At 53.5% G+C, this 16639-nt stretch overlaps 9 protein-coding genes across 9 annotated transcripts; 5 read left to right on the top strand and 4 right to left on the bottom strand.

Annotated features, from left to right (window-relative positions):
- Nucleotides 1–44: 44 nt before the first annotated feature.
- On the top strand, nucleotides 45–1395 carry RFC2 (replication factor C subunit 2; the record flags this gene model as incomplete). The annotated part of the gene is made up of 4 exons (XM_046086156.1): nucleotides 45–172; nucleotides 232–310; nucleotides 372–1175; nucleotides 1231–1395. 4 exons carry the CDS (start codon nucleotides 45–47, stop codon nucleotides 1393–1395), a joined length of 1176 nt encoding a protein of 391 aa, XP_045942119.1.
- A 379-nt stretch (nucleotides 1396–1774) lies between these two features.
- Nucleotides 1775–3335, top strand: PHO13 (4-nitrophenylphosphatase). The gene is made up of 5 exons (XM_046086155.1): nucleotides 1775–2076; nucleotides 2146–2167; nucleotides 2278–2346; nucleotides 2440–2531; nucleotides 2605–3335. Exons 1-5 carry the CDS (start codon nucleotides 1981–1983, stop codon nucleotides 3271–3273), a joined length of 948 nt encoding a protein of 315 aa, XP_045942118.1. The 5' UTR covers nucleotides 1775–1980; the 3' UTR covers nucleotides 3274–3335.
- A 105-nt stretch (nucleotides 3336–3440) lies between these two features.
- Nucleotides 3441–4652, bottom strand: LDX57_004492 (uncharacterized protein; the record flags this gene model as incomplete). The annotated part of the gene is made up of 1 exon (XM_046086154.1): nucleotides 3441–4652. One exon carries the CDS (start codon nucleotides 4650–4652, stop codon nucleotides 3441–3443), a length of 1212 nt encoding a protein of 403 aa, XP_045942117.1.
- A 225-nt stretch (nucleotides 4653–4877) lies between these two features.
- LDX57_004491 (ATP-dependent Clp protease proteolytic subunit) lies at nucleotides 4878–5920 on the top strand (the record flags this gene model as incomplete). Its single annotated transcript, XM_046086153.1, has 3 exons — nucleotides 4878–5048; nucleotides 5294–5435; nucleotides 5520–5920. The coding sequence occupies 3 exons, from the start codon at nucleotides 4878–4880 to the stop codon at nucleotides 5918–5920; spliced, it is 714 nt and encodes a 237-aa protein (XP_045942116.1).
- A 262-nt stretch (nucleotides 5921–6182) lies between these two features.
- On the bottom strand, nucleotides 6183–7374 carry LDX57_004490 (DSC4 family protein; the record flags this gene model as incomplete). The annotated part of the gene is made up of 2 exons (XM_046086152.1): nucleotides 6183–7038; nucleotides 7148–7374. The coding sequence occupies 2 exons, from the start codon at nucleotides 7372–7374 to the stop codon at nucleotides 6183–6185; spliced, it is 1083 nt and encodes a 360-aa protein (XP_045942115.1).
- A 236-nt stretch (nucleotides 7375–7610) lies between these two features.
- Nucleotides 7611–9579, bottom strand: LDX57_004489 (M18 family aminopeptidase). Its single transcript, XM_046086151.1, has 6 exons — nucleotides 9396–9579; nucleotides 9270–9331; nucleotides 9112–9213; nucleotides 8907–9042; nucleotides 8758–8850; nucleotides 7611–8700 (listed from the first exon to the last, which is right to left on the bottom strand). The coding sequence occupies exons 1-6, from the start codon at nucleotides 9469–9471 to the stop codon at nucleotides 7667–7669; spliced, it is 1503 nt and encodes a 500-aa protein (XP_045942114.1). The 5' UTR covers nucleotides 9472–9579; the 3' UTR covers nucleotides 7611–7666.
- A 1586-nt stretch (nucleotides 9580–11165) lies between these two features.
- On the top strand, nucleotides 11166–13228 carry CDH1 (WD40 repeat domain-containing protein; the record flags this gene model as incomplete). Its single annotated transcript, XM_046086150.1, has 4 exons — nucleotides 11166–11488; nucleotides 11625–11752; nucleotides 11819–12405; nucleotides 12464–13228. 4 exons carry the CDS (start codon nucleotides 11166–11168, stop codon nucleotides 13226–13228), a joined length of 1803 nt encoding a protein of 600 aa, XP_045942113.1.
- A 959-nt stretch (nucleotides 13229–14187) lies between these two features.
- pdx1 (putative pyruvate dehydrogenase complex component Pdx1) lies at nucleotides 14188–15181 on the bottom strand (the record flags this gene model as incomplete). The annotated part of the gene is made up of 2 exons (XM_046086149.1): nucleotides 14188–14996; nucleotides 15109–15181. The coding sequence occupies 2 exons, from the start codon at nucleotides 15179–15181 to the stop codon at nucleotides 14188–14190; spliced, it is 882 nt and encodes a 293-aa protein (XP_045942112.1).
- A 554-nt stretch (nucleotides 15182–15735) lies between these two features.
- LDX57_004486 (uncharacterized protein) lies at nucleotides 15736–16638 on the top strand (the record flags this gene model as incomplete). The annotated part of the gene is made up of 1 exon (XM_046086148.1): nucleotides 15736–16638. One exon carries the CDS (start codon nucleotides 15736–15738, stop codon nucleotides 16636–16638), a length of 903 nt encoding a protein of 300 aa, XP_045942111.1.
- Between the last annotated feature and the right edge of the window lies 1 nt (nucleotide 16639).

The raw sequence follows: 16639 nt of genomic DNA, 5'->3' as shown, positions 1-16639 counted from the left end.
AGGAATTTTGCTTCTAAACTTACTGTCTATTCACATAGCTAGCTATGGCTGCTAATTTCTTCAACAACAAAGCCCGCGCTGCAGCTGCAGCTGCAGGGACGTCAAGCAGCTCCAAACCCAAAGGCGCTGATAAAGAAGCGCAAGCACAAAATCAACCATGGGTTGAGAAATAGTACGAGGAGACCATTCGCAAGAGCATTGGCAAAATATTCTGCTAACATTAACAAACAGCCGCCCGAAGACGCTAGATGATGTCGCTGCCCAAGATCATACCACGAAAGTCCTCCAGCGAACACTGCAGGCGTCCAACGTATGTCCTTTCCTGTTGTTTCAAATCCAGCCTGAAGTGCTAATGTTGCTGATTACACCAGCTTCCCCATATGCTCTTCTATGGTCCTCCTGGTACCGGAAAAACTTCGACAATCCTCGCCCTCGCAAAGTCGCTATTCGGCCCTGCACTCTACCGCTCACGAATCCTCGAACTGAACGCCTCCGACGAACGTGGTATCGGAATTGTCCGTGAGAAAGTTAAGAACTTCGCCCGCATGCAATTGAGCCAGCCGACCGGAGATAAGTCATATTTCGACCAATACCCTTGCCCGCCGTTCAAGATCATCGTGCTGGATGAAGCCGACAGCATGACCCAAGATGCCCAGTCGGCTCTCCGACGGACCATGGAGCAGTACAGTCGGATCACGCGTTTCTGTCTTGTCTGCAACTATGTCACCCGCATCATTGAGCCTCTTGCGAGTCGATGCAGCAAGTTCCGTTTTAAGCCGTTGGACAATGCCGCTGCGGGTGATCGGTTGAGCGATATTGCCAAGTTGGAGGGTGTGAACGTGGAAGAAGGGGTGGTGGATAAACTCATCCAATGCAGTGAGGGTGACTTGCGACGCGCAATTACGTACCTACAGAGTGCGGCGCGGTTGGTGGGTGCTACGGGTGGCAGCGGAAAGAAAGACGGTGATGACGATGCCGAGATGCCGGATGCCAGCTCGCAGGCAGTCACTGTGAACATGATCGAAGAGATTGCCGGCGTGGTGCCCGAGAGCGTTCTGGACCGGTTGGTTCAGGCTATGCAGCCTAAGAAATTCGGCTCTTCATACGAGTCTGTCTCGAAGGTCATTACGGATGTTATTGCGGATGGGTGGAGTGCGACGCAGCTTCTCTTGCAGGTAAGACAGGCTTTGTGCTTTACAGACACATCGGGCCAGGCTAATTCGTTCCCAGTTGTACCGACGAGTTGTTTACAACGATGCCATTCCTGACAGCCAGAAGAACAAGATTGTTATGGTATTCTCAGAAATGGATAAGCGACTGATTGATGGAGCCGATGAACACCTGTCAGTGTTGGATGCTTCTCTCAAGATCTCTGGCATTCTTGGTGAATCCTAATGGTCTACCATCCTGGGATACAGAAATACTTGGGGGTAGCAGCTCTTGGGCATAACAACAAACATCCTCGGTGACAGGCAGACGTAGCGACAGAGCTATACCAATGGACCAAATTACTTGGTCTTTTGGTTCCTGCTAGTTCTGCCAAACTGAGAGATCCTCACCCTTGAACATCGCAGGGTTGACCAATGCTGGGTAGGCAGCGGATCAGGACTACAGAGGTCCGGCGCTGAGATCTGACTATCTTGGAGATATTGCCTTGCCTTCAAGTGCCCTGCTAAAAAGTCACGATTGTATGAAGCTTAATGATATCTAGTGCAAGTTGTATAATATTAGTTGTATCATCAAACACTCTCTTGTCTCCTTTTCCTTGTCTACTGTTGTATATCAGATCGGACCAACGCCGAGCGTGCCTGAGTCAAGCCAAACCACGTGCGGGACCGCCTTTCTCCGATATCTTTGGGTTGGTTCGACCGCCACCCCGATGAACTCTCCAATTCTTTGACAATCTCTCTAAAACTTATAGACCATTTATTGAACACATTCTTTGCCCGGTTGCAGAGCACAGGGTGACCGAGACAAGCCATGACTGCCACAGAAGTAACGCAGACCAACCCCGCGGTACCCCGCTATCTGAGCGGTGACGGAGCTGGAATCCGTGAGTTCTTGGACAAGTTCGATGTGAGTTTTACCGGACGACGTCTTTATGCGACTGTGTAGGTGTACGAGTGACTGACCTTCGAAAACTAGGTATTCCTATTCGATTGCGATGGTGTGTGTCCCCGTTCTTCTCTCGGAGTTCTCTCCGGCACTCTTCGAATCGCATTTCTGCACGACCGGATTATAGCGAATGGCAATACTAAGTGGGTATTATCGATGCAGGTGTCCTCTGGTCCGGCGATCACCTCTTCCCCGGAACAAATGAGACGTTGGAATTGTTGAGAAGTCGAGGTACGACACGCCCGTTTGAACCGAGCCCTCCTATTCTTCGAAGACGAAGCAACGAATCGAGCTCTAGCTAACACAGTTCCTTCTCCGCACCAGGCAAGCAAGTTGTCTTCGTCACGAACAACAGCACCAAGTCCCGAGCAGACTACAAGAAGAAACTCGAGTCCCTAGGCATCCCCGCCTCGACGGTATGCTTCTCCCCCTCCAGACTACAACATGCCTTTATCGCCACCAGCTAGATAAACTAACACCCTCCTGTAGGAAGAAATCTTCTCCTCCTCCTACAGCGCCTCGATCTACATCTCCCGCATCCTGAATCTCCCCCCAACCAAGCCCAAGGTCTTCGTCCTCGGCGAAACCGGCATCGAGCAGGAACTCCGCTCCGAGAACGTCCCCTTCATCGGGGGCACAGACCCCGCGTATCGACGAGATATCACGCCCGAGGATTACAAGCGGATTGCAGCGGGTGATTCCTCGCTGATCGACCCGGAGGTCGGGGTCGTGCTGGTCGGGCTGGATTTCCACATCAACTACTTCAAGTTGGCCCTGGCGTTCCACTATGTTCGGCGCGGCGCGGTGTTCCTCGCGACGAATATTGATTCGACGTTGCCGAATTCCGGGACGCTGTTCCCTGGCGCTGGGTCGATGAGTGCGCCCTTGATTATGATGCTCGGTAAGGAGCCGGTGTCCCTGGGGAAGCCGAATCAGGCGATGATGGATGCTATTGAGGGGAAATTCAAGTTCGATCGCAGCCGCGCGTGTATGGTTGGGGATCGCGCGAATACTGATATTCGGTTTGGTTTGGAGGGTAAGTTGGGTGGCACGCTGGGTGTGCTTACGGGTGTGAGCTCGAAGGAGGACTTCGAGAGTGGTGAGGTCAGACCGGCGGCTTACTTGGATAAGTTGTCGGATCTGCTGGATTCGCAGTAAATAGATAGACGTGGGATAGAGGAACATTCGAATCTACGGGCTATGACTAACGATATTGGAGATGTATATGACATGGCATTTGTTGATAGAACGATATACTGGAGATATTTCATAGATCTGCATACAACGCGGTATATAGTCAAAGCCCAGTTGAGCCCTAGATGAGCCTAATCAAATCGAATGTCCTCATTGAGAAAATTTTGCAGCTTCCACAAGGCCATCATCGCCTTACGAGCCTTGGGACCATGCGGTCTGAAAAACAGACCTGTTCTCTGGAACCTCGGATCAGCGCTGCGCAGTGCCTCTCGGTCAGAATCTGAAAGTAACACGGACAGATCAAATACAGGAACACGCGACCCAGTCTGCGGGAGAGTCACTAGCCGCGGCAGCGCATCCTGTTCGATCTGCTGCTCTCTCATAACGATCACGGCGCCGCACTCCATGCGATCAACCGCCTTCATACCCTCCAACCCCTTTTTCAGGGTATCCTCCGACACCTGGCCCTCGATTTCAACCTCCTGCCACACTCCGTTATGATGACCCAGCTTTGGGCGATTCACGGTGACTTTCTCCAGCCGCTTCACGGCTTCCATTCGCATTCTCTTCAGTACAAACGTCGGCATATCTTGCCTCCATATCAGCGAACGCGCATGGGACGGGGTCAGCGGGCCGACCGGATGCTTATACCGATACGGGATGGCCTTGACCAGGGCCGAGTAATTTCCGATTTCATGCGATGCCATGGACCTGCACAGCCTCCGCAGCAGCTGGATACTATCGACGAGCCGCACCGACAGGTGCCGCAGAGCCCGGGGCGGAGATGAGACGGAGGCCTGCTCTTCTTGAGAGGATTCGGTTGACGGCGCGGGTTTCTGGTCCTTGGGGGACTCGTCTGCGCTTAGTTCATCCTTCAGCAAATCCACGGGCATCATCCACAGTCCCCTGGAGTTGGGACGCTGGACCAGGCCCCAGGTTGTCAGCAGATCTCGCGGCGCTCGGGCGCCTGTGATGCAACACATTCGGATGGGCGAGGCGAGGGCTTGGGCCCAGGGGTTCCTGCGGAGGCAGCTGGGGTCTTCATCGGTTGGGCGTTCCTTTCTGCGCTTCTTCACGGGGCTGATGTGCGGGTCTGTGAGGAGCGGCGATTGAGGGAGTAGGTCGGAGGGTCGGGGTGTAGGTGATTCCTCAGAGTCATTGTTGGGTTGTTCTGCGTGTGTTGCGTCTTGTTGGTCGTGCTGTTGTGCTTGGTACTGAGTCGTCGTGGATGAGATGGTACGTCGAGAGCTGGAAGACAAGGTATTGGGGCGAGGGGTTGTAAAAAGCTGTCGGTACACGGTCAAACGCCATGATGTGTATGGAACATGATGCAGACACTGCATTATGTGAAACTGTGCCTTGGAGCGAGTGTAGTAGAAGAGGATGAGAAGAAGAGGAGAAAGCGCGACGGAAGAAGAAAAGAAGCTCCGAAAGCTTGGCGGGACTTTGCTCTCGTCCAGCCCCGACCTTATCGATCTACTTCATTTGATCAATTCAACCTCCGCTTTCCTCTCTCACATACCCCTCCCGTCTTTCTCTCGATTATAAATACATCTTCAATATACAACATGAATCCGGCCCGCTCGGTATCGCGACTGGGTCGCCTTCTCCCTCGCTCTTCCATTGCTGCTGGTCTTCCCGCGGCATCGCGCAGCTTCACCAGCTCCATTCCGTCGTTATCGAAGGGCGCGAGCTCTCCGCGGGGATGGACTCCTACGCCGTTCGTCACGGAGACTGTGGTATGTTTTTGAATATTTGTGCACATTGGCAAGGAAGAATGCTAACGATGTCAGGGAGGTGGTTGGCACACTTGTACGTCATGATTTCAATCGATCTGATCCTTATGCCGGTCAGCGCTCACCGCAGCGGTAACTAACTACTTCCTCCTAAAAACCGCAGATGATATATTCTCTAGACTCCTCAAGGTACTCCCCATAACTAGACAGAACCCCCTCAGTCTAGTTCGTGCTAATTGACCGCCCAGGAACGAATCATCTGTCTAAACGGCGAAGTCGACGAATCCATGTCCGCGTCGATCGTCGCGCAACTCCTCTTCCTCGAAGCCGATAACCCCCAGAAACCCATTCATCTGTATATCAATTCTCCGGGAGGATCAGTCACGGCTGGTTAGTACACTCCCTCTCGCCTCCCGCGAAGCGATCCCTCCTCCCCACCTTTCACTAACAACGCCATCTAAACCAAACCTGCAGGCCTCGCAATCTACGATACGATGTGCTACATCGCCTCTCCAGTCTCCACGATCTGCGTCGGCCAAGCCGCCTCCATGGGCTCGCTGCTGCTGTGTGGCGGTCACGCCGGAAAACGGTACTGCCTGCCACACTCGTCCATCATGATGCACCAGCCCTCGGGCGGATACTTCGGGCAGGCCAGCGATATCGCGATCCACGCAAAGGAGATCCTGCGTGTGCGCGAACAGCTGAATAAAATCTACAAGCGGCACTTGACGGGCAAGAAGGAGATGTCGCTGGAGGAGATCGAGAGGTTGATGGAGAGGGATTATTTCATGGGAGCGCAGGAGGCGCTGGAGATGGGTATTGTGGATGAGATTTTGGATCGCAGGGTCCAGGGGGTAGAGGGGGAGAAGGAGTGATTGATTCGGGAACCGGTTTTGAAAGTCGAGGATACGTGTTTGTGGTTTATGGTTCATGGCATACCCTTATCTTGTTTTGTGTGTTTGTATAACTATGATCGCTCGGGAGATGGTCTGACCCTCTTCATAATGGAAGGATTGGGTCGAAACGAGGAACAATAGATCATGATCATTTATATTCATATTGTCATATGTACATGAAACAGCAATACCAACTCCAACGCCAGTGAGCTGTAAGGTCTAAAACCAGGCCAGAGGAAGGTCATGAGCCGCCCAGTCCGATTCTCTCTAGCCGTCCGTCCGGCCGCACTTGAAGTCCGAATCGCTGTCGCAGAAAAGCCGCCGTCTGGTCGGAGGGAACGTATGCAGAGGTGCGTCTCGCAGCGACGGGACTATACCGCCACTGGTCTCGAATCACGTCGAACAAACCAAGATCCATGACTACCGCTTCTCCCGAGGCGAACGAGTCAACGGGGTGATGATTCTTACTACCAGAGGCATGTCCGCTTTCCGAGGGATCCGCCAGCAGCTCGTCCCGTTCGGACTCCTCGTTCAGGTCGAGTCGAGGCTGGGACCCGGACCCCAATTCCCGGGATCCAACAGCGTCCTCAAGTCCAAGCCCATGGCTAGTTGTCTCCGACGAACCCGAGGTGTCATTGGTGCGGTTACTGTCGTTGCGCAGAACACCGCGTTCCTCGGAATCATGGTCCTGATCTCGCTCGGCGATAGGCGATTGCGCAGACGACGACGGCGACGACGATACGGCAGCGGTAGTGGCGGCAGCCGTTGCCTCGGTAGTTTTAACCCGCTCAACGATAAGACCCAGCATGATAAGATGGAGCAGCATGACCAACATATCAAAAGAGAGGAGCCGAGCGACCGGCACGGGCGCCTTCTGGCCAATGAAGTCAATCAAGATTCCGCCGTGCAGGTAGCCACGCGTGGACTCCCCGGCGTCTGGGTGAACGAAGAAGTAGTGGAACGTCATACAGAATAAGTTGCTGGCGAATATGGCGCCGACGAAGGGCTGGTTTCGAGTCGGGTCGAACGGGGGGGCTTTAGGGGTGAAGAAGATTAATTGGACGATGGCACGGACGGCGAAGAGGACAATGGAACAACTAGAGACTGTGAGTGTGGCTCCTAAAATCCAAATCGGGGAGGTGGCAGCCCTCCGGAGTATTGAAGTGTGGGGAATGGGAGAGGAAGTATATCCAGGGGAATGCTCACTCCATATAATACAGCGCAGAAAGTTGACAATATATTAAGATATCAAGATCGCGGAGCAGCCTATCAATCAGCGCGACCTTCGCAGCCGATTGCAGCTTCTTTATGCGCCCATCCTGAGGGTCGGGGGAGCTCGACCGTCCTCCAGGGACGTCCGCGACGCTTCCATATGATAAGCCGGAGACGTCAGCGATGTATTCCGCATCTCGAAAGACATCTGGGGTTGTCATAGAGGGTCATGAGGGCATCAACGACATTAGGAGGGATCAGGATAGAAGAATAACGAAAGGAAATCCGTGAGCTAACGGACGGAGGAGATGAGGAAGATGCAAGGATAGTAGTGGAGGTCGGCGATGGGAGGATGGACGTCAGGTGGGAGAGTGCGGGCGGCGGACTTTCCTCGGCCCGATCCGTCTACTGGGGGAGAGGAGGCAAGTATTCCGAGTTACACTTTCTACAACCAGGAGAGAAAATTTAGAACGGTAGAATTGAGTTTGCTATTTACAGGGGACAACCCTTGACTCAATCAACAAAGATGGTCTGGGATGTCTGGGAGTAGTGCTGGAAGAAGCTGGTAAACAGCCGGATCGAGTGAGCCACATCGTAGGTACCCCCGGTCTCGCGGATGCTGTGCATGCTCAGCTGCGGGTTACCCAGGTCCAAGGTACGAGCGCCAAGAGCTGCAGACAGCATGGGACCAATGGTGCTTCCGCAGCTGGAATCGTTGCGCACGACAAACAGCTGCAGCGGAACGCCCTCTCCGCCGTCCTGGGCCGCCTTCCGGGCCACTTCCTGCAACAGAACGATGCCGGGAGAGTTGGTAGCATAACGAGCGTTGGCGTTGATCTTGATCACAGGTCCTTTGTTAATCTCCGGCCGGTGATCGGATTCGTACTTGCCCGAGTAATTGGGGTGCACCGCATGTGCCATGTCTGCCGAAAGGAGGAAGGAGGTAGACAGCGTCTCCTCGTAGGCAGTCGACAGGTTGGCATTGTCAGTGGCCGAAGAGGGCAAGACGGAAAGGCGACGGATGATGGCGGGCAGTATATTGGAGTCGGCACCTTGGGCAGTGCGGCTTCCAATCTCTTCGTGGTCAAAGAGTGCAATGAGACGGATGGAAGGCTCGTCATCCAAGGCCGACGCATCAGCCACCGAATCAATCAGGCCAACGGTGGCACAGAAGGAGCTGTTCAAGTTGTCCAAGCGAGGAGAGAAGATGAATTCCTCAAGCAGTCCACCCAGGGCAGACTTTTGGGTGTCAAACAAGATCATTTCGAAATCCAGGATGTCAAGCGGCTTCACTCCGGCTTCGGCGGCAATGAGTTCCACAATGTAGGGATGGTGACGCTCCGTGATCGCTTTCAGAGGAGAAAACTCTCCTTTCTCCTCTTCGTCAGTCTTGGTGTCTTTAGAATCATTGGAGGTACCGTTGGTAGCACCGGTGCGGTTGAGCTCGGCGGAAACAAGGCCGGCAATAGGGAAGAGCTGGGTTTCCTTGTTGAAGGAGAAAGTTTCCTGGCGATCCAGGTGAATGGCCAAAGTCGGGATTCGGAGAACTATGGGTCGTCAGTTGGGTTCTATTTGTCGGTGATATCATTTTGGACGGATCATACTGGGGCGGTCAATCTTGATCAGCTTCTGGGTGATAGAGCCATCACCTGTGCGGACCATAGCCCGACCGGCAACACCCAAGTCACGATCGAACCCTAGGCAAAGATTAGCAATCGTTGAGCAACAGCATGGAGAGCTATTGAATACATACATGTGTGCCAGATGCCACCTCCGTAGGTCTCAACGCCAACCTGGACGAAGCCTTCCCCGCGCTTGTTGCTCACCGGTTTGATCCTCAACACGGGAGAGTCCGTGTGGGCACCGATCATGGAGATCGAGTTTCCAGGCTAGAAGAGACATTAGCATTTTTGGACCTCGTGTTTCGTGACATTGGTGACACTGTGGTCTAGACAGACCTTCCATTTTTTACCGACAGCAAAAGCGACGATGGTCGAGTGATTGCGGGTCAGGTAGTATTTGCCGCCAGGCCGACACGTGGAGGCCCAGGAGTCTTTTTCCTGAAGAAGGCTGTCAGTGATAGAACAGGAAAACGAGCTTCCCCTGATCTACGAACCTTTATTTCCTGGAAACCAGCCTTGGCAAGGAGCTCTTTGGCGGATTGGACCGCATGAAAAGCTAGATGGGGACTAGGTCAGCCATGCAAAACAAACGACCAGAGCGACAGGGACGGGGACAGTACGGGTAGGCGAGGCATTGACAAAGGACAGGAAGTCCAGAGCCGGCTGCTTAAGGTTTTGGGCGAGTTTGGAAGTCATCGTTCGGGACCTTGGGGACTGTGGAGAGACAATTAGGGAGGGGAAGGAACCCAGAGGATAATAAATCGGAGGACGGAGAGTGGAGGAGAATCCGTTGGCAATGAGATCACTCGGGCTGCTTCGGTGCTTGGCGGTCGGCCTTGTCTGTGGTTCGGAGACAACTTAGCCTCGTGCTGGGAGAACTCGCCCTCAGTGACCATGATCGTGATATTACTCAGATCATGCAGGGGAGACTGTCGGCGATATGTCTCACGCATTTAGCAATATTTACGGAGTACATACCACGGAGTATATAGGGAGATATTACTTAGCCTTACGAGCATTGTTGCACTATAGTACACTAGACAGGCTTGGAAGTATTCTCTTTTAGAATATATGAGTTGAACGAGAGCACCAATTGCCTTGAAAAAGTAGGTATACAAGTATAGGAGGAGAGCTTGACCAAATTTTCTGAATATAGTCACAGCTAGGAAATAGTCTGTAGAAGAATATTAAATGCCGGGATGACATCGGCTCCACGCGACCAAGAGAAAGCTGGAAACTAGAAGAGCTTAATCAAGAGACCAACCCCAGTGATCATCTTTTAGCCCATGTCTAAGAAATCAACAAGAAGCACGGGGATTGGGGAATTCCAAACCGCCCCAGCAGGCAGGCCCAAACTCCATGAACAGACCGAGACCGACACGATCGCCGGGGAACATTTCCATCCCGTGGCCCAAGCGTTTTTCGCGTTTCTCCCGCGCGTGCAACGGTGGCAGCTCGCGTCACGGGCGTGTCAGGATAACAGTATAGTTCACGATCATAATAACCATTGTACTTGGTTTGTGAGAGATCCACTCGATCGGACAGAGGGGTTTCTGATACCTGAGAAACATGGTAAGTTGACCTGTTCCTCGATTTCTGAGACAGGTGCTTGGATGTACCTGACTGGTAAAAATGACCAGTCGGGCTATCAGATGGAGTCCCTCTGGCTCATGACCGGCAGCCAGAGATAGTCACACACCCCACATCCACAGACTCCAACGGGGATGCCATTCCCCGTCCACGGCGAGAAGAAGAGCAGAATCCAAGATGATGCATCCCGAATTAAATTGTAGGGAAGGATCACAACAAAGCAACGGGCCAACCTCCCTGGCAGGTTTGTCTCGGAAGGGTTTAGCGCAGCCGACGCGTGACCGGGCGGAATCCCCTTCGCAGGTCCGTCACCCCCAAGGCGATCCCATCGCCAGCCCTTGGTTCCCTCCCTGTCCCTTCACCTCTCTCTTCCTCACCAGACGGTGGCCAGGTCGCTCTCAAATGACCTGCCCGAGTTGTCTGTGTCCTTCCATTCAGCACTGGGTCTGGTGAGAGTCATTGTTCTATCTTCTCTCCTTCCCCCTCTTGTCTCTTCCCTCCCGCTCAGTTCGTTTATTTGATTATTATTGTCCGGAGAGCGGAGCAAAGCCGGTTGCAGCTCCCCAGCAACGTCTACGTTCGCCAATCCAACGATCAATTTCCCCCCGATAGGGCAACCAAGCAGGACCGTTGTGTTGTCGTTTCTGTCTGTGAAAGAATCCCCCGTTTGATCACCACCGTAAACCCCGCCGTTTTCGCAGTTCAACTCTAGGCCCTGGTCGCAATCCCTCAGTTGAGCCTCGAAATCTCCTGCATTCGATCGCCGATAAAGCTATTCCGAAAGCGCCAATCTAGCAGCTATGGGCAAGGGCAAGAAAGAGCCCGATGCTACCGCCGGTCGCAGTGCTGCTGGGGGTGCAAAGAAGGCAACGTCTACAGCAGCGAATGGACTGAACCTAGCCTCCCCGCCCGGGTCGAGAACACCACCGAGCATGCCCTCCAAAAAGACCCTGTTCTATCCAGACCTGCAGGGCAGCCGACAGAAAAGTCGCAATAGCTCCGAGCCCATTGATCCCAATGCGCTAGCTAAGGCCTTGAAAGAATATGAGGATGCTGGCAACCCGCGCGAAAGAACGCCTGGAACAAGTCCGAGTCGAAAAAGACAAAGAGTGTATGGTGATAGGTTAGTCTTTATCTTTTCTTTGCGCTCTGTTTTGGTGTTGGTCCATGCCACTCGGAAAGGTCCCTTGCAGCGTCGCGAGTAACCGCCACGGGTGTGTCCTTGAAAGACAGTCGCTGATTTACGGCGCTTGCCACAGATTCATCCCAAACCGGGACGGACAGGATCTTCAAGCGACCTATAGTCTGCTTCATGAAGACGGTTGTCCTTCGACTCCGTCTAAATCGAAGCGTCGAACCCCGCATTCAGAACTCCATTTCCAGAAGAGTAAGTTGAACCCCCTGGGGAAGATGGCGCCAGCCCGAAACTCAAAGTGCTAATATTGCCCTTCAGCCGAAGAAGCAAATCGAATGTATTCGCGGGTTTTGCGCAGCGAATTGTTCGGAAATACCGTGCCGCAGGCGGAACTCGACTCGCTATCGCCGGATCCATTACTAGGACTCGGCAGCGGCATCCTTGACAAAACTCGTTCTCACACTCCTCCCTCACACGTCGTGTCGAATAAACCTCCTGCTAGCATCACCCCCTCCACGCCGCACAAAAACCTCTTTAACTACGCCTCCCCTCGCACTGGCTCCGCCCATCCCACACCCTCGAAGACGCCTCGCAGCCAACATGGGCCGAATCTCAACGTCCGATCCGAACTCTACAGCCTCTCTCCCATTCGCTATGATAGTCAGCGCATTCTCGAAACTCCTCGCAAGCAACCGCGCTACGTGAACAAAGTCCCGTATAAGGTGCTAGATGCGCCTGACTTGCAAGATGATTTCTATCTCAACCTGGTGGACTGGGGCAGTAGTAACGTTCTGGGAGTGGGACTGGGCAACTCAGTTTACATGTGGAACTCTCAGTCCGGGCGAGTCACTAAGCTCTGCGAATTGAAGGACGACACAGTCACTAGCGTTAGCTGGATTCAAAGGGTAAGCCAGGCAACCTAGCTCCTACGCACCACGTAACGGCTAACCGGTATATAATCAGGGAACACACCTTTCAATCGGAACCGGAAAAGGTCTTGTACAGATTTGGGATGCGGAACGTTGCCGACGACTTCGAACAATGGTTGGACATACTAATCGTGTGGGGGCGCTCGCATGGAACGACCATATCCTCACGTCCGGATCCCGAGATCGGTTGATTTTCCATCGTGATGTCCGTTCTCCAGATCAATACCTGCGTCGGCTGTCCGGTCACAAGCAAGAGGTCTGCGGGTTGAGATGGAACACAGAAGACGGTCAATTAGCTTCGGGTGGTAATGATAACAAACTGATGGTGTGGGACAAGTTGAACGAAACGCCTCTTTATCGTTTCTCTGACCACACCGCTGCCGTCAAGGCCATAACCTGGTCACCCCACCAGCACCATCTGCTTGCGTCGGGTGGTGGAACGGCCGATAGAACGATCAAATTCTGGAACACATCAACCGGCTCCATGATCAAAGAGGTCGACACCGGCAGCCAGGTCTGCAACTTGGCCTGGTCGAAGAACTCCGATGAGATCATCAGCACTCATGGTTACAGCCAGAACCAGATCGTCATTTGGAAGTATCCGCGCATGGAGCAGGTTGTTTCGCTGACCGGCCACACCTTCCGTGTTCTTTACTTAGCCATGAGCCCTGACGGCCAAACGGTAGTCACGGGAGCTGGAGACGAGACTTTGAGATTCTGGAAGATATTCAATCGACGACCTGGACGAAATCAGGAACGCGAGGGCAGCAAATTGGCCGAATGGGGAACCATCCGGTAGATAGAGGCTGTCGATCGTCTCGATGAGATTGATGCTACGGCGTCACTCGGTTTCTTATCATGCTTTGCAACATGCATTAGACGCGGCGTTCCAGGGATTCGGCGTTGTTTCAAACCTGGGTATATCTTTGGTCGGTTTGAAGCAGGGTTTTATCAGGGTGTAATTTGGCATCTCTCGCATTTTGTGGGTTTACAGCATTTTGCAGGCGATTAATAGGTGGGCTCCTTTATTTTCCTTTTCAATTTCCCTTCGATATTCGACATGTACCTTGGGCCCTTTTCTTGTGCTGCAGTTTTTTCCCTCTTGTCTTCTCAGCCCATCTGTGTTCTTTTTGACCCGTGTTTGTCTATTCGGGCATTCGGGACCGTCGGCATTCAGCGTTGACTTTTTGATTTTATTATGCGAATCGACTACCAATCCATGGCGCTCCTGGCGTTCTCAGAGGCGGACGAAGGCCATGTTCATAACTGGCTGAAGGATGATTTGAACTTTCCCATCACCCCTCCGTATATGGCATGTGTCTCTTTTTCTCACTTGCGACTGCGGTTTTCTTGTTTCTTTCTCCTTTTCTTTCTCTTCGCGTTGTTTTTATGATGAGATGACTTTGTCCACCCTTCTATTTCTTGTTCGCCGCATGGCTTCGGGGGACTGCATTACTAGGTACTTAAGAGATCTTTGCAAATTACGAGAGCGTTCGCGCATGGTCCTTGGTAATGAGAATGAAACTGCAGATGTTATTTCAAAACAATCATATAGCGCTCGAGTACATTCCTATATAAGAAAACAGGAAGAAAAGACCAAGTCCCGTTGAAATCTTTGAGCTCGAAGCGGCTCCCGCGGGTAGTTTATTACTATGCTACAACTATACTAGAATTAGCCCCCAATGAATCAACGAATCCACATTTCCCAGTCACGCGGAAGTGCCAAATGCAAACTTACAATGTAAAATGGAGAGAGATCTATAGAACCAGCCGGCCAGGCTCAACCGTCAGAAGGGTCTTAACACGGTCCAAGAAAGTCTGAGCCCGCTTCTCCTCGCCCACGGGGATCGTCAGGCTGAAAACGTTGGCGGCCTGCTCGGCAGGAGCCGACTCTGCCCGGGACGCTCGTCGGCCAGCAGCAGCAACCTTGGACGCCTTCCCGCTCAGAATGTCAATGATGTCCTCCTGGACCGGCTTGACCGACCGGGTCTCCACGGGCGCCGCGACGGCATTCAACTCCGGCACGAAGTCGCCCCGGGAGGTGGTGACGGGCTCGCCACCCAGGACTTCATTGAACAACTCGTCGGCGGAGGGGGTGGCGCGCGGAGAGCGCGGCAGGTCGTCGTTGGCCAGGTCAGCGGCGCGGGCCAGGAAAGTAGACAGCGGAACGCTGACGCCCAGCGAATCCTGCAGCTTCTTCTGCGCGGACAACACGGCGGCCAGGGAGATGGAGACGGCGACCGAGGTGGTGGGAGGGGGTTTGGCGACGGGGGCTTCCTCGACGACGGGCGCGGCAGCCTTGGGCTCGGGGCCGACGATCTTGATGTTGCTGAGGTCGAGGTGGGCGAGCTGTGCGATCCGCGCGGCTTGGATCGCCGGGTAGTCGGAGGCGATGGCGCCCAGGTAGGCGAGAACGTCACCCTTCAGGAGACGGCCCTTGGGGCCGGAGGCGGGGATCTTGGAGATGTCGGACTCCGGGATGCCCTTTTCGTGGAGGAGTTGGATGACCGATGGATAGAGCGGATAGGCGGGGTTCTGGGTTTGGATAGACGAGGAGGATGCCAGGCCTGTAAAGTATAGCGAAGAGATTTCTGTTAGCGAGATGTATTCTCGGAAATGAGATGGACATAGCGACTATTATCGCCAGAAAAAAAATGATTCTCCGCGGGCCAAACTCACGTCTGGTGGTACCGATCACTCGAGGCTGGCGCCTGGCAAGAACTGCCGGGACCTGACGCAAGCTAGCGGCCATATTTAAGGTAGTGGATGAGGGTCTGGTGACGAGAAATGAAACCGAGAGTTCTCTCTGATCGATGTTCTTTGCGCAACGGTATGCTTGTCGGATTCGGCGGGCAAGGGACGTCGATCAAAGAACCCACCACCACGAGCGACGGGGCCAAAATCCCAGATTAGTCCGTAATAGTCAAGTCGGGGAGTCGCAATCGGAGATCAATTGACAGATCCGAAATAGGGGTATCTGCGTCGGCGTAAGAGCAGGGCGTTCGCTTTGGAGATGTTGAGGTTGTTGGGAGCTTCACCGGCCGCCCGGACGGGAACATTTTTCTGCCGCGGAGAAGTTCGGGATTCCTGCCCGTCACGACATTAAAAGGGCCATCGGCTTCTCCGATTGAAACTCCGGTACGTCTTTGTATGACCTTTGTTGATTTTCATGCGTCCTGGGTTTATGGATCGTAGATATCCATGCCTAGACATGTTCTGGCTGTCTCCCAGGAGTGGCACAGACCCAATTGCTCCACTTACATTCAGAGTATGCTAATGGCCCATTGATGATAAGCAGGTAGCACCATGTTCGCCAGATCGTTTGCCTTCCGGGCTTTCTCGCACCAGTGTCCCGGGGTCGCCGTGTCACCTAGAGTCTTTCCATCGAACTCGATATGGAGACATTTCGCCTCGAGCGCGGCGCGAACGAAAGGCGCGGCCAAGGGCAAGCAACCACAGTTACCCCCGAAACCCACGGCGCGGACCAAGCCCATAGCCAACGCTGAAGAGACACTGAAGTTTGCTGGCAGACGGCCAGAGGGATTTGGAAAACTCGAGCGCAAGGTAGCTAGGGAAGGGCAGATTCTCCTCTTCCGGTCGCCGTCGCATCGCAGTTATGTTCTAGGAGCCTACGGTATCGCCGCATTCTGCTTTGCCTACTCAGTATACAACTCCAAAATTGTCTTCCACGACCCTATCATGCCTCTTCCTACGTGGCAAAAGACTCTATTTGGCGGAATCTGCATCGTGATGAGCGCGATGGGCACCGTCTTTCTCATGAAAACCCAACGCTTGATCAAGACTGTCACGGCCGTCAGCACCAACGCCGGAGCTCAGCTTCGCTTCCAGGTCCGAAGCACGATCCCCTTCCGCCGGCCCTATGAGTTTGATGCCGTTCCTCGTCAAATCGCCTTTTCCCGCCGTCTAGTAGTCACGCCTGAATCTGTCGCTCGCATGCAGCAGGGTGGCATGTCTTCGATCGAACCGCCGTCTCAGCCGAGTTTCTTCAGGGCACCCCTGAAGAGGTCGAGTCTTCTGTTCTGGCGTCTTTTCCAGTCCGTGCGGCAGATTTTCACTGGTGAGGATTTCATTCTCCTCGAGGTGGAAGGCCAGAAGGGTGCTTTCCGAATGGACTCCACGGGATTCGTATCGGAGGACTTCTTGGTCGTTGGGAACCCGTTGAGCGTTGCGCCTTCTCACAGGTCGTGAG

Source organism: Aspergillus melleus (genome assembly GCF_016097325.1).
Source record: "Aspergillus melleus strain CBS 546.65 chromosome Unknown contig2, whole genome shotgun sequence".
NCBI lineage: Eukaryota > Fungi > Ascomycota > Eurotiomycetes > Eurotiales > Aspergillaceae > Aspergillus > Aspergillus melleus.
The sequence above is the reverse complement of the archived record's forward strand: the minus strand, read 5'-3'. Positions and strand labels throughout refer to the sequence as shown.

What these genes read in the sequence shown, in the direction of transcription:
- PHO13 (XM_046086155.1), top strand. Translation starts at nt 1,981, where the DNA reads ATGACTGCCACAGAAGTAACGCAGACCAACCCCGCGGTACCCCGCTAT. An exon ending in AGTTCTTGGACAAGTTCGAT is followed by an intron (nt 2,077 to 2,145) that starts GTGAGTTTTACC and finishes TTCGAAAACTAG; the next exon opens with GTATTCCTATTCGATTGCGA. An exon ending in GGAATTGTTGAGAAGTCGAG is followed by an intron (nt 2,347 to 2,439) that starts GTACGACACGCC and finishes TCTCCGCACCAG; the next exon opens with GCAAGCAAGTTGTCTTCGTC.
- LDX57_004489 (XM_046086151.1), bottom strand. Translation starts at nt 9,471, where the DNA reads ATGACTTCCAAACTCGCCCAAAACCTTAAGCAGCCGGCTCTGGACTTC. An exon ending in TGTCAATGCCTCGCCTACCC is followed by an intron (nt 9,332 to 9,395) that starts GTACTGTCCCCG and finishes GTCCCCATCTAG; the next exon opens with CTTTTCATGCGGTCCAATCC. An exon ending in AGGTGGCATCTGGCACACAT is followed by an intron (nt 8,851 to 8,906) that starts GTATGTATTCAA and finishes ATCTTTGCCTAG; the next exon opens with GGTTCGATCGTGACTTGGGT.